General features: G+C 36.1%; 2 protein-coding genes across 4 annotated transcripts in view; one reads left to right on the top strand and one right to left on the bottom strand.

Moving 5' to 3' along the window:
• The window catches only part of LOC120554161 (mitochondrial intermediate peptidase-like), a 31,985-nt gene extending 28,179 nt beyond the window's left edge, over positions 1-3,806 (top strand). The window contains exon 19 of the mRNA XM_039792854.1: positions 3,177-3,806. Within this exon, the coding sequence (XP_039648788.1) occupies positions 3,177-3,277 (101 nt within the window). The 3' untranslated portion in view covers positions 3,278-3,806. The remainder of the gene's footprint in view (positions 1-3,176) is intronic.
• A 2,041-nt stretch (positions 3,807-5,847) lies between these two features.
• Positions 5,848-17,312, bottom strand: part of LOC120554126 (tumor necrosis factor receptor superfamily member 19-like) — a 31,281-nt gene continuing 19,816 nt past the window's right edge. The window contains exons 7-10 of one of the 3 annotated variants that reach the window (XM_039792769.1): positions 10,316-10,444; positions 10,019-10,121; positions 8,251-8,534; positions 5,848-6,782 (exon numbers count right to left, since the gene is read on the bottom strand). In XM_039792769.1, the coding sequence (XP_039648703.1) occupies positions 6,778-6,782; positions 8,251-8,534; positions 10,019-10,121; positions 10,316-10,444 (521 nt within the window). In that variant the 3' untranslated portion in view covers positions 5,848-6,777. Of the gene's footprint in view, positions 6,783-7,733; positions 7,798-8,250; positions 8,535-10,018; positions 10,122-10,315; positions 10,445-17,312 lie in introns of those variants that run through there. The other 2 variants (XM_039792760.1, XM_039792753.1) reach the window with 2 other exon arrangements.

The raw sequence follows: 17,312 nt of genomic DNA, 5'->3' as shown, positions 1-17,312 counted from the left end.
TGATACCAAAGAATTTCTTATATAGGAAGAAGTTCCACTCCCTCGTTACGTCCGGGTTCTGAACTGGTTGCAGTTCCACCAGAGTTCCATATAGGGGGCGCTCACAGGCCAGTGCAGAATGAATGGGACTCTATGGAGCTATACCCCTCAAAACCCACTTTTCTCAGGATATCATTTTTTGTCTAGTAATTTGAATGTTGCATTCGAAAGGGGAGGCTAACACTGCTGTGTGTTAGATTTTTTTAAAGTCGCTTTTTGTTCTAAAAAGCCTTTTAAAATGTCAATGACGTCTTACACATATACGGCCAGAGATACTGCTTTACGGCAAGCTCTGAGTCGCTTCTTTTGTTCTCTCGAGGCATCGACAACACAGCTAACGGGTAAGGCTCTCCCTGTTAATACACGTGCTAGAAAGAGGTTTGCTAATGTTTTAAAGACCACGCCGAAATATTCACTCTGATATTCAGGCTCTGCTTCGGATGCCGTCAAGCGGGATCTCCGATCGTAATCACTCCTTCACTGACCAATCAGCATTCATTAGCAGAATGCTAGCGTGTTATGGGCTACAACGACTCACCCTGTAAGAAATCAAAAGGACATAAGTACTCGTTCATTCAACTTTCGACCTATAACCCATTTTGAACTTGCAAAAACTACAATCAAATCTGAGGTTTCTCAACGACAATCAGGCGAAAGAGACACATTTAGCCGTCTAGCTCCATAGAGTCCCATTCATTTTGCACTGGACCGCGATCACCCCCAGTGGAACTCTGGTGGAACTGCAACCAAAATCCGGTACAATGGGGCTGAATAGGGAGTGGAACGGCTTTCCGTAGACCGGCTTTGGTGATACCTTTGTAGCAACAAAATGGCGCCATCGGAGGTTCGAGCTCTGAAGCGAAGCTTACCCCCTTGCGTGAGCCCTGTCTCTGTGCGTAACATAGTTTTTCCTGCGTGCCTCTACGTGTAACGTTACGCAGCCAATCAGCAGCATTATTAGATCTTGGTAGAAGCATGCTCCATGCTTATTGGCTCACTGACACTGATGAGATGTACTACTTGAAATTTGGTATTGAATGACGAGGCATTTTTCAAAACACCAAACTATAGAGGCAATTCATTGTGTTCCTAAAAAGTATTGAATTCGGTGGCCAGCCCTAATGATGTGTAATGTTAAAGGGTCTTCCATCTCGACATTTTGGTTTTATTGCACGCAACTTTATCGTTAGCGACTAGCTAGTGGAGCATTTCATTTGAAAATCAGTAAGGTTGGTTAACGATGCCTTCAAATGCTTCTAATACAAATATAGGTGGTTTTTGCGTTAACTACTCATGTTATGTACTTGTTAATTAGATGAGGCTGCTGGGGTTTGAAGCTGCAAAACAAATCGCTAATAATACTTTTCAATTGCAATTCCAGTATTTGTCGTGGATGTCAGCCATTATTACTGCACATGAAAACAAGCTGTCTAAATGCTAGCATGGCTGTAGGGTCTTGTTTCTCATCATTAAATGGATATGAATGAATTAAATTTCCTCACAATGCCAGCTCTCTGAAGATGGATTTAAGTGCAACTTGATAAGCTGGCCTCAACATCCTCTGTATTAACGCCTATTAATGCAGCTTGAGCTGTTCATAACATTTTGGTCTCCACTTTAAAGGGGCCATCAAATCCCATAGACGTCAACAGTAGTCACAGCAAAAAAATGTCTTGCAGCCCTTTAATTAGGACTATCATGTATGGTTGGAAGTCATCACTTTCATGTGGCTGCCCTGTTCCCAGGGATCCAGGGACCTTGCGGTTGTGGTGCGTTAGGGACCCCTGTATGCTGGTATCATCTTGTAGCCAAGGGGCAGGGAGCGACCGGTGGGTAAGAGGAGATGATAATCCCTTCTCTGGTGCTCTCATGCAAGGCGGTTCACTGCAGGCCGGGCCAAACCTGCGCTCAGTTAGTTTTTACCTGCTGAGCCAGTTTCAGGATGGCAGCAATGTTCTATCTCTCTCTCTCTCTCTCTCTCTCTCTCTCTCTCTCTCTCTCTGTGCGTGCGCACATACGTGTTTGCGTGCGTGACTGTTCATATCTTGCTCTGTGTCCATGCGTTCAGGATCGCTGTGTGAAACTCTTTGTGTCTCCATTCAAGCGTGCCTGTGCAGACATGCTTGTGTTGAGCGTGTGTGCGCGTTTGAGTGTGTGTTGGAGGTGACCCATGCAGGAAAGAGGGGGAGGGGGAGAGCGCCTATTTACATTGGCAGCCACACAAGGGGAGAAGGGGAAATGAACTGACTTCAAAGCGGGCGTGCAGCTGAATTGTACAGCGAGCGAGGGAGTCCTCCACGCATGAGCTGGCAGACAGGCTCTCAAAACACAGACAGACATTCCCAGGGCTCGCTTGCCGTCATATTTCCTTACGGCACTAGTCGCAGTCTGGTGTTAGGAGAGTGTATGCGTGCGTGAGCTCAATATTGCCCCTATAAAGCACTATATCCCTTTTTGGTTTTGTTAAAGTCAGAAATAGAAGATGTTGAGAATGTCATAGCTGTGTTTTATTACTTGCAGTCCGTTGGATCATATCACCATCTGAGGCCTGTTAGAGGTATCCACAAAGCTCTGAGTTTCTGAGCATGTTAACACTTCTTTTTAGTATAGGGAGAAGGTCTTTAATGCTTGGATATAATATATAAAGTTTTTCTGTCTAAAATCTTGAAAATGTTCTCATAATATATTAAAATACACTAATTTGAATCCAACAGATACATGAAATTACAAGATCCAAATGTTAAAAATAAAGCCATTGCTAAATACATACTATACTAGTGATGATAACATTGCAGGATAACTGGAATTGGAGCAGTGTCAGGAGCAGCATGAAAATAATTACATTTTAGCTTAATGTGGGATAAAAATAGCACATGGTTTTAAAGATTTCTTAAAAAATTCTCCTATTAGCCAATTTCTTCTTCTTTTTTTACCCTTAGAGTGCTCTGTTTTGTAAAACCACTGAAGTGACTTCTGCTTAAATGCTGCACTTTTCCTGTCAGAATGAGGTGAGATGATGAAAAAGAGAAAACCAGTTTATCCCAGTGCCCAGCCAGAGCTTTTTCTTTCCCAAAGACAGATGTGCATTGGACACACACTCACACTAAAACCTTCTGCTCTGTGTTTTTGTGTGACAGGGATGCTGAAGAGGCGGCCCACCATGGAGGACTTTGTGGATGCGCTGGTGTCTGAGCTCAACCCAAACTTTGAGACCTTCATCATGGACTCTGAAAGCTGAAAGAGGCCTCTGGCGCCACGGAAACGGACTTGTGCACTAAAGAAGCACACAGATGCCTGGCTAAGTGGCAGCCGGGTGCACGCTCATTCTTACTAAGTATCTTTACTTTGTAAGTTAATAGTCAGCGTTTTATATATTGCCGTTGTCCTCTTAAAGTCACATTGACTTATTTTGATGTATCTGGCTAATTCTGCTGTCAATATAAAGTAATATGGTAAGAATTAAAGAATTAAATTGCTACAAACCCTGAAAACTCCCGATCATCTCGGAATATTGATTATTGCAGATTATGGTAAACTGTGTATCACAGACACTTTCCCAATGCTCTGGACACCCTTGCGTCACCATTAATGATATTTCAACAGATTCCGCAGTAGCTTGTGCCAGGTCAGATCATAAAACCCTTTTGGGTTTGTACATGTTATTTTCACCTTTTTGTAGCACTCAACATTGTTAAAAATGAACAGAAAAATGTACTCTGTAATGTAATGTAGCGCTATACATTTCATTAAAATCACTATTTCTATGATTTGTCATTTTAATTGCCTTTTATTGTCATTCCACAACCTCCTCATTAAATATAAATGTTCAGCTCACATACTAGCAGGACATTGTTTTTTCCTGATCAAATCAGCGAGAGGAAGAATACTTAATCTGCTCTTCCTGTCATGTGGTCATTGTTTAGACTTTAAATCAATACCGCTCCATCTGTTTTGTCTGTCAGGAGTTGTGAGGAGGAGGAGGATGAGTGTTTGGTGCGGTGGAGGTCAGAGTGAGAAATTCAGCACTTTGTTATGAATTTTCAGTCAGAAATGGCAAAGTTGTGGTCAGTTTCTTTTTGGATTGTCGTAGCTGTTGCAACACAGCGTAGAAAGTACTTTTAACTTCATGCTGTGTTAAAGCTGTTTAAACATCACACATCAAGCAGGGCCTCTTGTAGCTTGGTTTATAAAGGAGTTGTTCCACATTTACACAGATGCTCCAGAACAGTAATGTCTCTTCGACAAAGCGGCTGTTTACATCTGTTTTAACAGATTCAGCCAGGAATTATCAGCTGAGCTTGGACTGCAGCTGCTCCCTGAAACAGTGTCTTCCTCGCCCCGAGGCAGGCGGGCGAGGCAGCAGCTTCGCATTGTTTTTGAAGGTGTGAACACGCCATCAGCGAGCTTAGCAGCAACACAGCAGCTTGACTGATTGTCTGGATACAAAGCATCACTACATTAGATGTTTTTTAACCTCAACTACATCCTCCAAAATGATGTTACATTACATTTAGCTGACACTTTTATCCAAAGTGACTTACAATTGCTATATATGTCAGAGGCCACACAACTCTGGAGAAACTAGGAGTTAAGTGTCTTGCTCAGGGACACATTGGTTGATGTATCACAGTGGGAATTGAAGCCAGATCTCCCACACCAAAGGAATGTGTCACATCCACTGCGCCACCACCACCCAAGTGATTATAAAGTTAAATCGACACCTCTTTCAACCAGTTTCAACAAAAACTGAACATTATAACCTTCATAATTGTAGGATTTATTGCAAGACTGCTGTATAAAGACAGCATCAGTTCTAGCTAGGTGTACAACTAAGTGTATGTCTTTTGTGGCTCTGGAGGATCTTTGTAAAGTTTGATCTCATCTGGGATTATTTTAGTTACGGCTAAGAAATAACAGCTTTTAAATAAAAAGCAAGTATTCCAAACTCAGGACATGAGTTTGAAAAACAGGAAGGATCTGACGAAAAGACAGTTGAGTTGTAGGGCTGCAATCAATGACAGAATAATCAATTGTTTTGTCTTTAAAATGTGGAAAATTTGCCATCACAGTCTAGAAAATGCTTAGCCTGACGTGGTCATACTCAGATTCTAGTCAGAATATGAACGAACTTCCCGACCTCGAATTTTGTGGGCGGGGCTAAGTTCGGCTGGCATCCAGGCTAGAAAATGCTTGTTTTGTCTCATCCACAGTCCAAAAGACTACTTGTTTAAGCCCCCAGAGTTGCATTATGGGAAGTGTAGATTCAACATTTTTGGAGGGAAAACTAAATTAGAGACAATTCAGTGGTCACTAAGGAATTGAGAAAAGATATTCTTCAGTATTTAAACTTGTTCAAGTGGTTTATTTACAAAAACAATATGTGGAAGTGACCAATCACAACCATCAACACTATAACTGGGGGAAGAAAAGCAAACATATTGTCAGTCATGTCTATGTTAAAAAAAATATTGACCTATTTAATATTTTACAGTATCTACAACACATTTATCACTTAAAACCTCTGTAAACCCACACAGGTGTTTTCACTTATTCTGGCTGATTCGACTTTGCTCAGGTTTAGGGCTGCAACAAATGATTATTTTCATAGTCGATTAATCTATTGATTTTTTTTCTCGATTAATCGATTAGTTGTTTGGTTTCTAAAATGGTGAAAAATGTGGTTTCCCAAAAGGCCAAGATGACGTCCTCAAATGTCTTGTTTTGTCCACAACTCAAAGATGTTCAGTTTACTGTCACAGAGGAGAGAAGAAACTAGAAAATAGTCAAATTTGAGAAGCTGGAATCAAAGATTTTTTTCTTTTGTCTTAAAAAATTACTCAAACCGACTAATCGATTATCAAAATAGTTGGCGATTAATTTGAGAGTTGACAACTAATCGGTTAATCAATTAATCTTTGCAGCTCTACTCAGGTTGAAGGTGGGACAGAGCTTTGATGGGAACTTATTACGTCACTAATTTCATCTACCAATAAGGATGATAAAGATGTCATTTGTCCTGCCCTAACCGATGCATACAAAGCTAAAAGGAGGCTCAGGAAGATGTCAATCAAACAGTCTAAACACACCCAAACAGTCCTGGGAAGAGGTCTGATCAGCCAGAATAACTAAAACACCTGTGTGGGTGTCCAGGGCCTTTAAACATTCCTTGTCTTAACTTGTTCCATATTATCAAGATTGTCTTCAATGTGCAACATAATCACTTATGCCACTTAATTTCTTCACACCTAAAATTTGTTACCTTTACACACAAAAGCTTCATAACACCAGCTGCTAGATCAGTGGTACAGTTTATGGTCTCCTACACGTGAAGATGCGAGACATTCTCGAGGCAGAGCAGAGGCTCATTTTGATTCACTTTGCTCCGCCGTAATAAGTCATACTCGTCGACGTTTGAACTTCATTCGATTTCACCTTCTGGGCCAACAAGTTCACATTCTGTGTCTGTGTCCATGCGTGTGTGTATCTCTATCCCTTTGCCCTCGTGCTTTGTTTTTCCTCAGCAGTGCTTTTGTTGCATATATGTACATATTCTGTTTGGAGCCTTTGACGAGGGGCTCTGAGGTCAGCGGCAGGCATTTCGAAGAGGAGGCGCGACCACACTTGAGAGTGGCTGCTGCTAGTCTGTACGGGGGTGGGGGGTAATCTGATCTGGGATCTGGCCATGGCTGTTGTTGAGTCCAGGGTGGAAGGGTGGAACGCGAGCCAAAGAAATCCATGTCATCCTGGAAGGAGAGCAGGAAGAGGAACACAGACACGCAGTGATTAGTAACACATCTACCCAGAGCCGGCCAGCGGCCGACTTAAAACAGGATAGTCTTGTCTACATCAAAGAACTTGTGGTATCTGCTCTTCATAGACACACACACACAGCAATGTCTCAGACCATAAAACGGGAGCCTAATGCTATGTTTACACGTGGCCGGCTATTTTCATAAACGGACATTTCAACCTCTCCGTTTTCAGAAAAGTGTTCGTTTATATCAATGCCATCAAGAGCACGCTAGACCTGTAGGTGGCAGTGTAACGAGAAGCTCTAGCCCACGTTAGCCAATCATAATCCCGACAATAGCAACAACAGCAACCAATCACGTCCTCTTTCTCTCTCTCAGCTGCTTAAACCTCCATTTGTCTCAGTTTACATGCAAACGAAGATTTCCAAAATCTCCACTCTGGCTGGAGTTTTTAGAAAGACTCGATTTCAGAGGCGAATTCTCCGTTTGCGTGTAAACGAAGGGTACAAACGAAGGGAAATGTCTCAGTTTGTAAAAATAAAGGGTCTAAGAGTTAATTACATTCAGCAGTTTAAAAAAAAAAAAAATGAATCTTCTCTCACAGATTTAATCTCTTAAAGGATGACTACCGTTTTTTTCAACCTGGACCCTATTTTTCTATGTTTTTGTGTCTAAGTGACTTATGGGACTTACCTTCACAAAAGTGCTAATTTTAAATATAAAATAAACACAGTTCACCGATTTACATGTGAAAATATGTTGTTTAAACAAATAAGGTCTCAAAGAGGTTTTAAAGGTCTATCTCTGAAGGGATCCTTTCCATAATGTCAGACACATAGAATATTAATCTGAACCTGTCAGTGGCAAAACAAGCACTTTTGTGAAGGTAAATACAAGCTGGACAATAGCCCTATTAACTTACATTGTAGCTTGTTTCGCCGCTGCCGACTGCAGCGATCTCGCTTAATACTGGACCAATTTCAAAGATTGTCGTTTCCATCAGTCACTTAGACACAAAAACATAGGAAAATAGGGTTGAAAAAAACGGTAGGTACCCTTTAATGTCTGTAGGAACTAGTAAATACTACACACTCTCAGAGGGTCTACAGTATTTATTTTATACATTCTTTCTCTGTGTTTTCTGGACTGGGAGAGGCCATGTTTTCTTCTTTGAAGTTTGCTCTCACATACTTGCCTCTTTGCTTGACACTCTAAAGAATACGTGGATCATTTAGCAGTTTGCTTTGAGGCAATTAATTTGAAATGCCAAGGGAGTGTCTTAACACACCTAGCCTAACACTCATGAGGAAAACGGATTAATATCCAGGGGGGTTATGAGCAAGGGACTCAGTAGAAATGTGTGTGCAGTTTTGTGTCTAGAAAATGGAAATTATGCATAATTAATCAAGAATATTCATAGGTTTCTGGTCTTGTGTATGAGAGCAATATGTCAGCTCACCTTCCTGACTTGAGTGCTGTTTGGGAAGAAGTGCATCTGTCACAGCTTCACGGTTTCGCTGTCTGGACCTCTCAGGTGAATTTTCCCTTGACTTGCACCCTTCCTCTTCATCCCCCTCTTCTTCTTCCACCTCCAGTCTCCCTGCATGTTCAGCATGGCAGTGAGGCAGCCCAAAACACTCTGCAAGCTCTAAACTCCCTCTCATCCCACCAGCCTCTGTGCAGACAGACTCTGGGTGTCCTCCCATCTGCATCCGGGTGCCCTCCTCATCCTGATGTGCATTTCTGGTGAGCGTAATAAAGAACACTGTGGTTATTATTCTCATGAATCTGTTCGCAGCCACACCCTGTGGTCCAAAATGCCAAAATGTTTTTTCTCAGCGCTTCAAAGAATCTAATTAACCCCATTAAATTATGTTTACAGAACCATGAGTGAGAACCTGCAGTTACCAGGTTTACTGTAAGTGTAGCAAAGAATAGCTAATGGGTAATAACATTGTGTGAAGTTATTTTATGTATATTTTATTCTCAGTGTATGAACACAAGTACGCTCCTTACTTTACATGTTGTATACAGTATAATATATAATGCAGTTGGGACCAGTTGCGCTACAGGAATCATCTTCTATATGTTGAGCCATACACTATGTAAGCCGTAACTTATTTACCTTGCAAAGGCATGCCTTTGTTTACATGACGGTAATTGGATTATGCAATCATCAATATGCACTCATTAAAGTTAATTTAATTGGCAAAACAGTTAAAGTCCTAAAAAAAAAAAAAAAAAAAAATTCTTAATAAAATTTTGAATAAAAAATTTTAGAAAGAATTTACTTTGTAGAACATAAAGAATTATTACACAATGAATCATTGTAATTAATTATGTTAAAAAAAAGATGTAAAGTATTTAACTAGCCGTTATTTATAATAATTGCGATGCCAAGACAGCTTTGAAAGCAGTTTAGCTGATAGCTTTTACACAGCGGCCATCGTTAATGACAAATCGTGTTCCACTATGAACGTGCAACACAGTCACGTATTGTTTGTATCACAAACACGGTCGGTCAGTGAAGGCGCAGTCGCAGCGGTAACGGTAGCCGTCGTTGCCGGTAACGTACTCGTATGACAGAGTGCACGGACCAAAGCTTTGTGACCAGCATCTAATGACTAGCAAGCACTTTCTTACCGCTGCTGCCATACAGTATCTTCCTTGAACATGCGCTGCAGAAGTAAGCACCCGGCTCCCTCAATTTGACACACCAAGTGCTAAACGGCTTCCCGTTTCCACCCTTTTCCTCTTGTCCTCTATTCATGTCCAGCGCCATTTGTTTTAACTCCTTTCTCAACTATCTACATGCTCCAAGTTTGATAAACTTTGCTTCCATTTTTTTTAGCCGCGTTACCACGGAGACCACACCACTCTCGCTTTTCGGCAAAGACCCGCCCTACTTTGCATCTGATTGGCTAGAACTCGTTTCATTTGTAGGTGGAAGTTTGATGATTGGCTAAATCCAGCGCATCAAAAAACAAATCCCATGTTGACTTTTTTATTTATTTACTTTTTAATAGTCATACGCCAGAAATCGGGCACCAGGCCCGATTACTTTAAGCCCTGCGTTAGTTAGCTAGAGCTGCGTTCTTCTCATATGACTGGTAGGTGAAATCAATTGACTCGAAAATAATAAACCGCATGCAAGTTTCCAATTTTATTTTATTTTTTCCATCACGGCCGCACGCTACTTTAAGCCCTGTGAGCATACAGTTCCTCACCCGTCACTGAGGCTCATCTGGGACTGGAAAGGACTGTTGTTCAGGCTGCGGCCCAGACTGCAGCTTTCATCACAGTACAGAGGTGGGATCAGGTGGACTGGACCTGAACATCGCACACACATATACAACTTTACACCAATGGAAATTCACCCACACGCCATCTCCTCCTAGTCTAAAGGAACAATAAGGCCACTCTACAGTATACCATTGAAGTTACAATGCTTTCCTTATAGACATCAGTTGTTTGATTGGCTATAGCTGTATTATAAAATCTCTTTAATCTGATCCACAACCTACCACAGGTGTGTCCAGGCACCAGGTGACACTGGCAGCAGGGTCTTTGGGGAAAGTCGTGAAGCCAGCGTGGGTCCAGACAGGACAGCTCTGCTCCACTGTAGGGACAATCCTGGGACCTCAGAGAGGCTGCTGAGGAAACATGTTGAAGACAGTCAACCACTGAAACCAGGGCCATAATCACCTGTTTAACATTGGGAGTGGGGGTGGGGCACTTGAGAAACTATTATAATAATATTGTTTACAGTGCAATACAAAAGTGTTCATTCAAACTGGTACTGTACTTTTGATAAGAAAATAAAAATGTTTAATATACTGTATAATAATGTACTATGACTTTTTTAATGGCCATTTTTATGACATACTATACTATTACTTTATGATGCTTTTATAAAATAAAAAATTTAATTTGTATAAAACTTTTATGACATGTTTATGCTATACTATACTTTCACTTTTTAATGACATTTTTATGGCATAATAAACTATGATCTTTTTAAGTGCATACTATACTACGACTTTTTTATTACATAAGATATGACTATGACTTTTTATGAAGCTTTTTACGACATACGACTTTTTTATGAATTTTTTACATACTATTCTATGACTTCTTTATGACTTTTTATGACATATTATACTATGACTTTTTTATGACATACTATAACTTTTTATGACATATGACTTTTTATGACATACTATTCTATGACTTATTTATGACATAATATATTATAACTTCAGCCTATTTCTTCTTCAACTTATTTTGTATGCATTTATGGGTTTTTCTGTATTTATTGTTTTTCATATTAATGTTTAATGTGTTTGTTTATGTATGCACCTTTTACCAAGTGTACCTATTGTGGCAATAAAACCTTTTCTGATTCTAATTAGTGTTTTTATGACATACTATGACTTTTTATGACATACTATACTAATACTTTTTTAAGGTTATTTTTTGGGCATTTACACCTTTAATGCAGCTTATACATGAAAGGGGAGAGAGAGGGGGAAGACATGCAGGAAATTGCAGAATGTCAGAATCGAACCCTAGGCCTCTGCAATGAGGAATGAACCTCAACATATGGGTACGCGTTCTAGCAACTGAGCTACCCGGCCGCTCTTTTCAAGACATGCTATACTATGATGTTTTTATGACTTTTTATGTCATGCTATACTATGACTTTTTTGTGACTTTTTAATGACTATACTATATTTACTATGAGTTTTTATGACTTACTATACTATTACTTTTTTATGACTTTATGACATAGCCTACGACTTCTTTATGACTTTTTATGACATAGAACACTATGACTTTTTTATGTATTGTTGACATACTATACTCACTGACTTTTTTTTTTTTTTTTATGATTTTTTTTTTTTTTTTTTTTTTTTTTTTTTTTTTTTTTTTTTCATACTATTTTACTATTGACTTTTTTTATGACTTTTTCGACATACTATACAATGACTTTTTTTGGCTTCAGTAATTTGAACAATAAATACAACACCGAACCAATACTTTACAAGCTTCACAAATAGCTCAGTGTGCTAAACTGCTAGAGATAAAATGTAGCTTTGAGGTTGTGGGTTCAACTTAAACATAGCCTGACTTTTTTATGATTCTTTTCATTAAAAAAATAATCATAAACTACGCTTTGACTTTTTTCAACATACTATACTATGACTTTTTAATGACTTTTTCAAATATACTAAACTATGACCTTTTAATGACTTTTTTCAACATACTATACTATGACCTTTTAAAGACTTTTTTCAACATACTATACTATGACTTTTTAATGACTTTTTCGATATACTAAACTATGACCTTTTAATGACTTTTTTCAACATACTATACTATGACCTTTTAAAGACTTTTTCAACATACTATACTATGACTTTTTAATGACTTTTTCGATATACTAAACTATGACCTTTTAATGACTTTTTTCAACATACTATACTATGACTTTTTAATGACTTTTTTTCAACATACTATACTATGACTCTTTTTGTCTTCAGTAATGTGAACAATAAATACAATGCCGGACCAAAACATGGGGAGCATCACAAATAGCTCAGTGAGATAAGCTGCTGAAAATAAGGTAGAAGAATGGAGGTTGAGGTTTCAACTCTTCAACATACCATGACTTTTCATTATCATATTCATCACAGGAATGTGAACAATAAATACAACGCCGGACCAATACATTGTGTGCTTCAGAAATAGCTCAGTGAGATAAATGTCTAGAGAAAACAATTAAGATTGGAGGATGAGGGTTCAACTCTTCAGCATACTATGACTTTTCATTATCATATTCATCACAGGAATGTGAACAATAAATACAATGCCGGACCAATACATTGTGTGCTTCAGAAATAGCTCAGTGAGATAAATGTCTAGAGAAAAAAATTAAGATTGGAGGATGAGGGTTCAACTCTTCAGCATACTATGACTTTTTATTAATCTTTTCAACATACTATACTGTGACTTTTTTTCGACATACTATACTATGACTTTCTTTCAACATACTATACAAAGACTTTATGACTTTTTCGACATACTATACTATGACTGTTTTAAGACTTTTCAACACACTATACTAGGACTTTCTGATGCATTCTTTCGACATACTATACAATGACTTTTTTAAAGACTTTTTCGACATACTATACTATGACTTTTTTATGACTTTTTCGACATACTATACAATGACTTTTTTTGGCTTCAGTAATGTGAACAATAAATACAACACCGAACCAATACTTTACAACCTTCACAAATAGCTCAGTGTGCTAAACTGCTGAGATAAAATGTAGAATTGAGGTTGTGGGTTCAACTTAAACATAGCCTGACTTTTTTATGATTCTTTTCATTAAAAAAATAATCATAAACTACGCTTTGACGTTTTTCAACATACTATACTATGACTTTTTAATGACTTTTCAGATATACTAAACTATGACCTTTTAATGACTTTTTTCAACATACTATACTATGACCTTTTAATGACTTTTTTCAACATACTATACTATGACTTTTTAATGACTTTTTTTCAACATACTATACTATGACTTTTTAATGACTTTTTTTCAACATACTATACTATGATTTTTTTTGTCTTCAGGAATGTGAACAATAAATACAATGCTGGACCAATACATTGTGTGCTTCAGAAATAGCTCAGTGAGATAAATGTCTAGAGAAAAAATGAAGATTGGAGGTTGAGATTTCCACTCTTCAGCACACCATTAACCTTTTCGATATACTATGACTTTTTTGGACATACTATACTATGACTTTTTTTATGATTTTTTTCGACATACTATACTATGACTTTTTTGGACATACTATACTATGACTTTTTTCGACATACTATACTATGACTTTTTTAAGACTTTTCAACATACTATACTATGACTTTTAAATGACTTTTTTTCGACATACTATGACTTTTTTCAACATACTATAATATGACTTTTTAATTACTTTTTTCGACATACTATACTATGACTTTTTAATTACTTTTTTTGACCTGCTATACTATGACCTTTTTCAACATACTATACTATGACTTTTCGACATACTATACTATGACCTTTCAACGACTTTTTTTATGTAAAGTTTATAGTCGACATACTATACTATGACTTTTTAATGACTTTTTTTGACCTGCTATACTATGACTTTTTTTCGACATACTATACATGACTGTTTTATGACTTTTGACATACTATGACTTTTTTTGACATACTATACATGACTTTTTTATGACTGACATACTATAATATGACTTTTTTTCTACATACTATACTATGACCTTTTAATGACTTTTTTCGACATACTATACTATGACTTTTTTTTCGAAATACGACTTTTTAATTACTTTTTCGTCATACTATTCTGACTTTTTAGTGACTTTTTTTCGACATACTATAGTATAACTTTCTTTTCGACATACTATACTATGACTTTTTTGACATACTATGACTTTTTTTCGCCATACTATACTATGACCTTTTTAAGACTTGACATACTATACTATGACTTTTTTTATGATTCTTTGACATACTATGCTTTAACTTTTTTCGACATACCATACTATGACTTTTTCATGATTCTTTTCAACATACTATACTATGACTTTTTTATGATTCTTTGACATCGCGCTTGTACTTTTTCAACATACCATACTATGACTTTTTTGCGTTTTCTTTACACATATATATTACTATGACTTTTTCCATACTATACTATGACTTTCTTTTCAACATACTATACAAAGACCTTTATGGACTTTTTTTGACATATATTACATACTATAATAATGAATTGATATTTATATGCTTTTCATGGACTCAAATGACTGTTTTAAGACTTTTCAACACACTATATTAGGACTTTCTGATGCATTCTTCTCTTCGACATACTATACAATGACTTTTTTAAAGACTTTTTTCCGTATACTATAGTATAGCTTTTTATGACTTTTTCGACATACTATACAATGACTTTTTGGGTTCCGGTAATGTGAACAATAAATACAACAACCGAACCAATACTTTACAACCTTCACAAATAGCTCAGTGTGCTAAACTGCTGAGATAAAATGTAGAATTGAGGTTGTGGGTTCAACTTAAACATAGCCTGACTTTTTTATGATTCTTTTCATTAAAAAATAATCATAAACTTACGCTTGATCGTTTTTTTCAACATACTATACTATGACTTTTTAATGACTTTTCAGATATACTAAACTATGACCTTTTAATGACTTTTTTCAACATACTATACTATGACCTTTTAATGACTTTTTTTCAACATACTATACTATGACTTTTTAATGACTTTTTTTCAACATACTATACTATGACTTTTTAATGACTTTTTTTCAACATACTATACTATGATTTTTTTTGTCTTCAGGAATGTGAACAATAAATACAATGCTGGACCAATACATTGTGTGCTTCAGAAATAGCTCAGTGAGATAAATGTCTAGAGAAAAAATGAAGATTGGAGGTTGAGATTTCCACTCTTCAGCACACCATTAACCCTTTTCGATTACTATGACTTTTTGGGACATACTATACTATGACTTTTTTATGATTTTTTTCGCATACTATACTATGACTTTTTGGACATACTATACTATGACTTTTTTCGACATACTATACTATGACTTTTTTAAGACTTTTCAACATACTATACTATGACTTTTTAAATGACTTTTTTTCGTATACTATGACTTTTTTCAACATACTATAATATGACTTTTAATTTTTTTCACATAATACTTATACCTATGACTTTTTAATTACTTTTTTTGACCTGCTATACTATGACCTTTTTCAACATACTATACTATGACTTTTCGACATACTATACTATGACCTTTCAACGACTTTTTTTATGTAAAGTTTATAGTTGATATACTATGACTTTTTAATGACTTTTTTTGACCTGCTATACTATGACTTTTTTTCGACATACTATACATGACTGTTTTATGACTTTTGACATACTATGACTTTTTTTGACATACTATACATGACTTTTTTATGACTGACATACTATAATATGACTTTTTTTCTACATACTATACTATGACCTTTTAATGACTTTTTTCGACATACTATACTATGACTTTTTTTTCGAAATACGACTTTTTAATTACTTTTTCGTCATACTATTCTGACTTTTTAGTGACTTTTTTTCGACATACTATAGTATAACTTTCTTTTCGACATACTATACTATGACTTTTTTGACATACTATGACTTTTTTTCGCCATACTATACTATGACCTTTTTAAGACTTGACATACTATACTATGACTTTTTTTATGATTCTTTGACATACTATGCTTTAACTTTTTTCGACATACCATACTATGACTTTTTCATGATTCTTTTCAACATACTATACTATGACTTTTTTATGATTCTTTGACATACGCTTTTACTTTTTTCAACATACCATACTATGACTTTTTCATGATTCTTTTCAACATACTATACTATGACTTTTTCGACATACTATCATGACTTTTTCAACATACTATACTATGATTTTTTCATGACTTTTTCTTGACATACTATACTATGACTTTTCGACATACTATACTATGACCTTTCAACGACTTTTTTTATGTACAGTATATAGTCGACATACTATACTATGACTTTTTAATTACTTTTTTTGACCTGCTATACTATGACCTTTTTCAACATACTATACTATGACTTTTTGCACTATCAATGAACTTTTCAACCAACTATTTTTATTGTAAAGTTTATAGTTGATATACTATGTCTTTTTAATGACTTTTTTGACCTGCTATACTATGACTTTTTTTCGACATACTATACATGACTGTTTTATGACTTTTGACATACTATGACATTTTTGGATACTATACATGATTTTTTATGACTGACATACTATATGACTTTTTTTCTACATACTATACTATGACCTTTTAATGACTCTTTTTTGACATATATATACTAAGACTTTTTTTTTAAAAATACGACTTTTAATTACTTTTAGTCATACTATTCTGACTTTTTAGTTGACTTTTTTTTCGACATACTATACTATGACTTTTTATGACTTTTTTTTCATATAGCAATATAATGACCTTTTTAAGACTTGACATACTATACTATGACTTTTTTATGATTCTTTGGACATACTACGCTTTAACTTTTTTCGACATACCATACTATGACTTTTTCATGATTCTTTGACATACTATACTATGACTTTTTTTTCAAAATACGACTTTTTAATTACTTTTTAGTCATACCATTCTGACTTTTTAGTGACTTTTTTTCGACATACTATAGTATAACTTTCTTTTCGACATACTATACTATGACTTTTTTATGACTTTTTTTCGCCATACTATACTATGACCTTTTTAAGACTTGACATACTATACTATGACTTTTTTTATGATTCTTTGACATACTACGCTTTAACTTTTTTCGACA

This window comes from Perca fluviatilis, chromosome 2, assembly GCF_010015445.1.
Source record: "Perca fluviatilis chromosome 2, GENO_Pfluv_1.0, whole genome shotgun sequence".
In the NCBI taxonomy this organism is placed as follows: domain Eukaryota; kingdom Metazoa; phylum Chordata; class Actinopteri; order Perciformes; family Percidae; genus Perca; species Perca fluviatilis.
The sequence above is the reverse complement of the archived record's forward strand: the minus strand, read 5'-3'. Positions and strand labels throughout refer to the sequence as shown.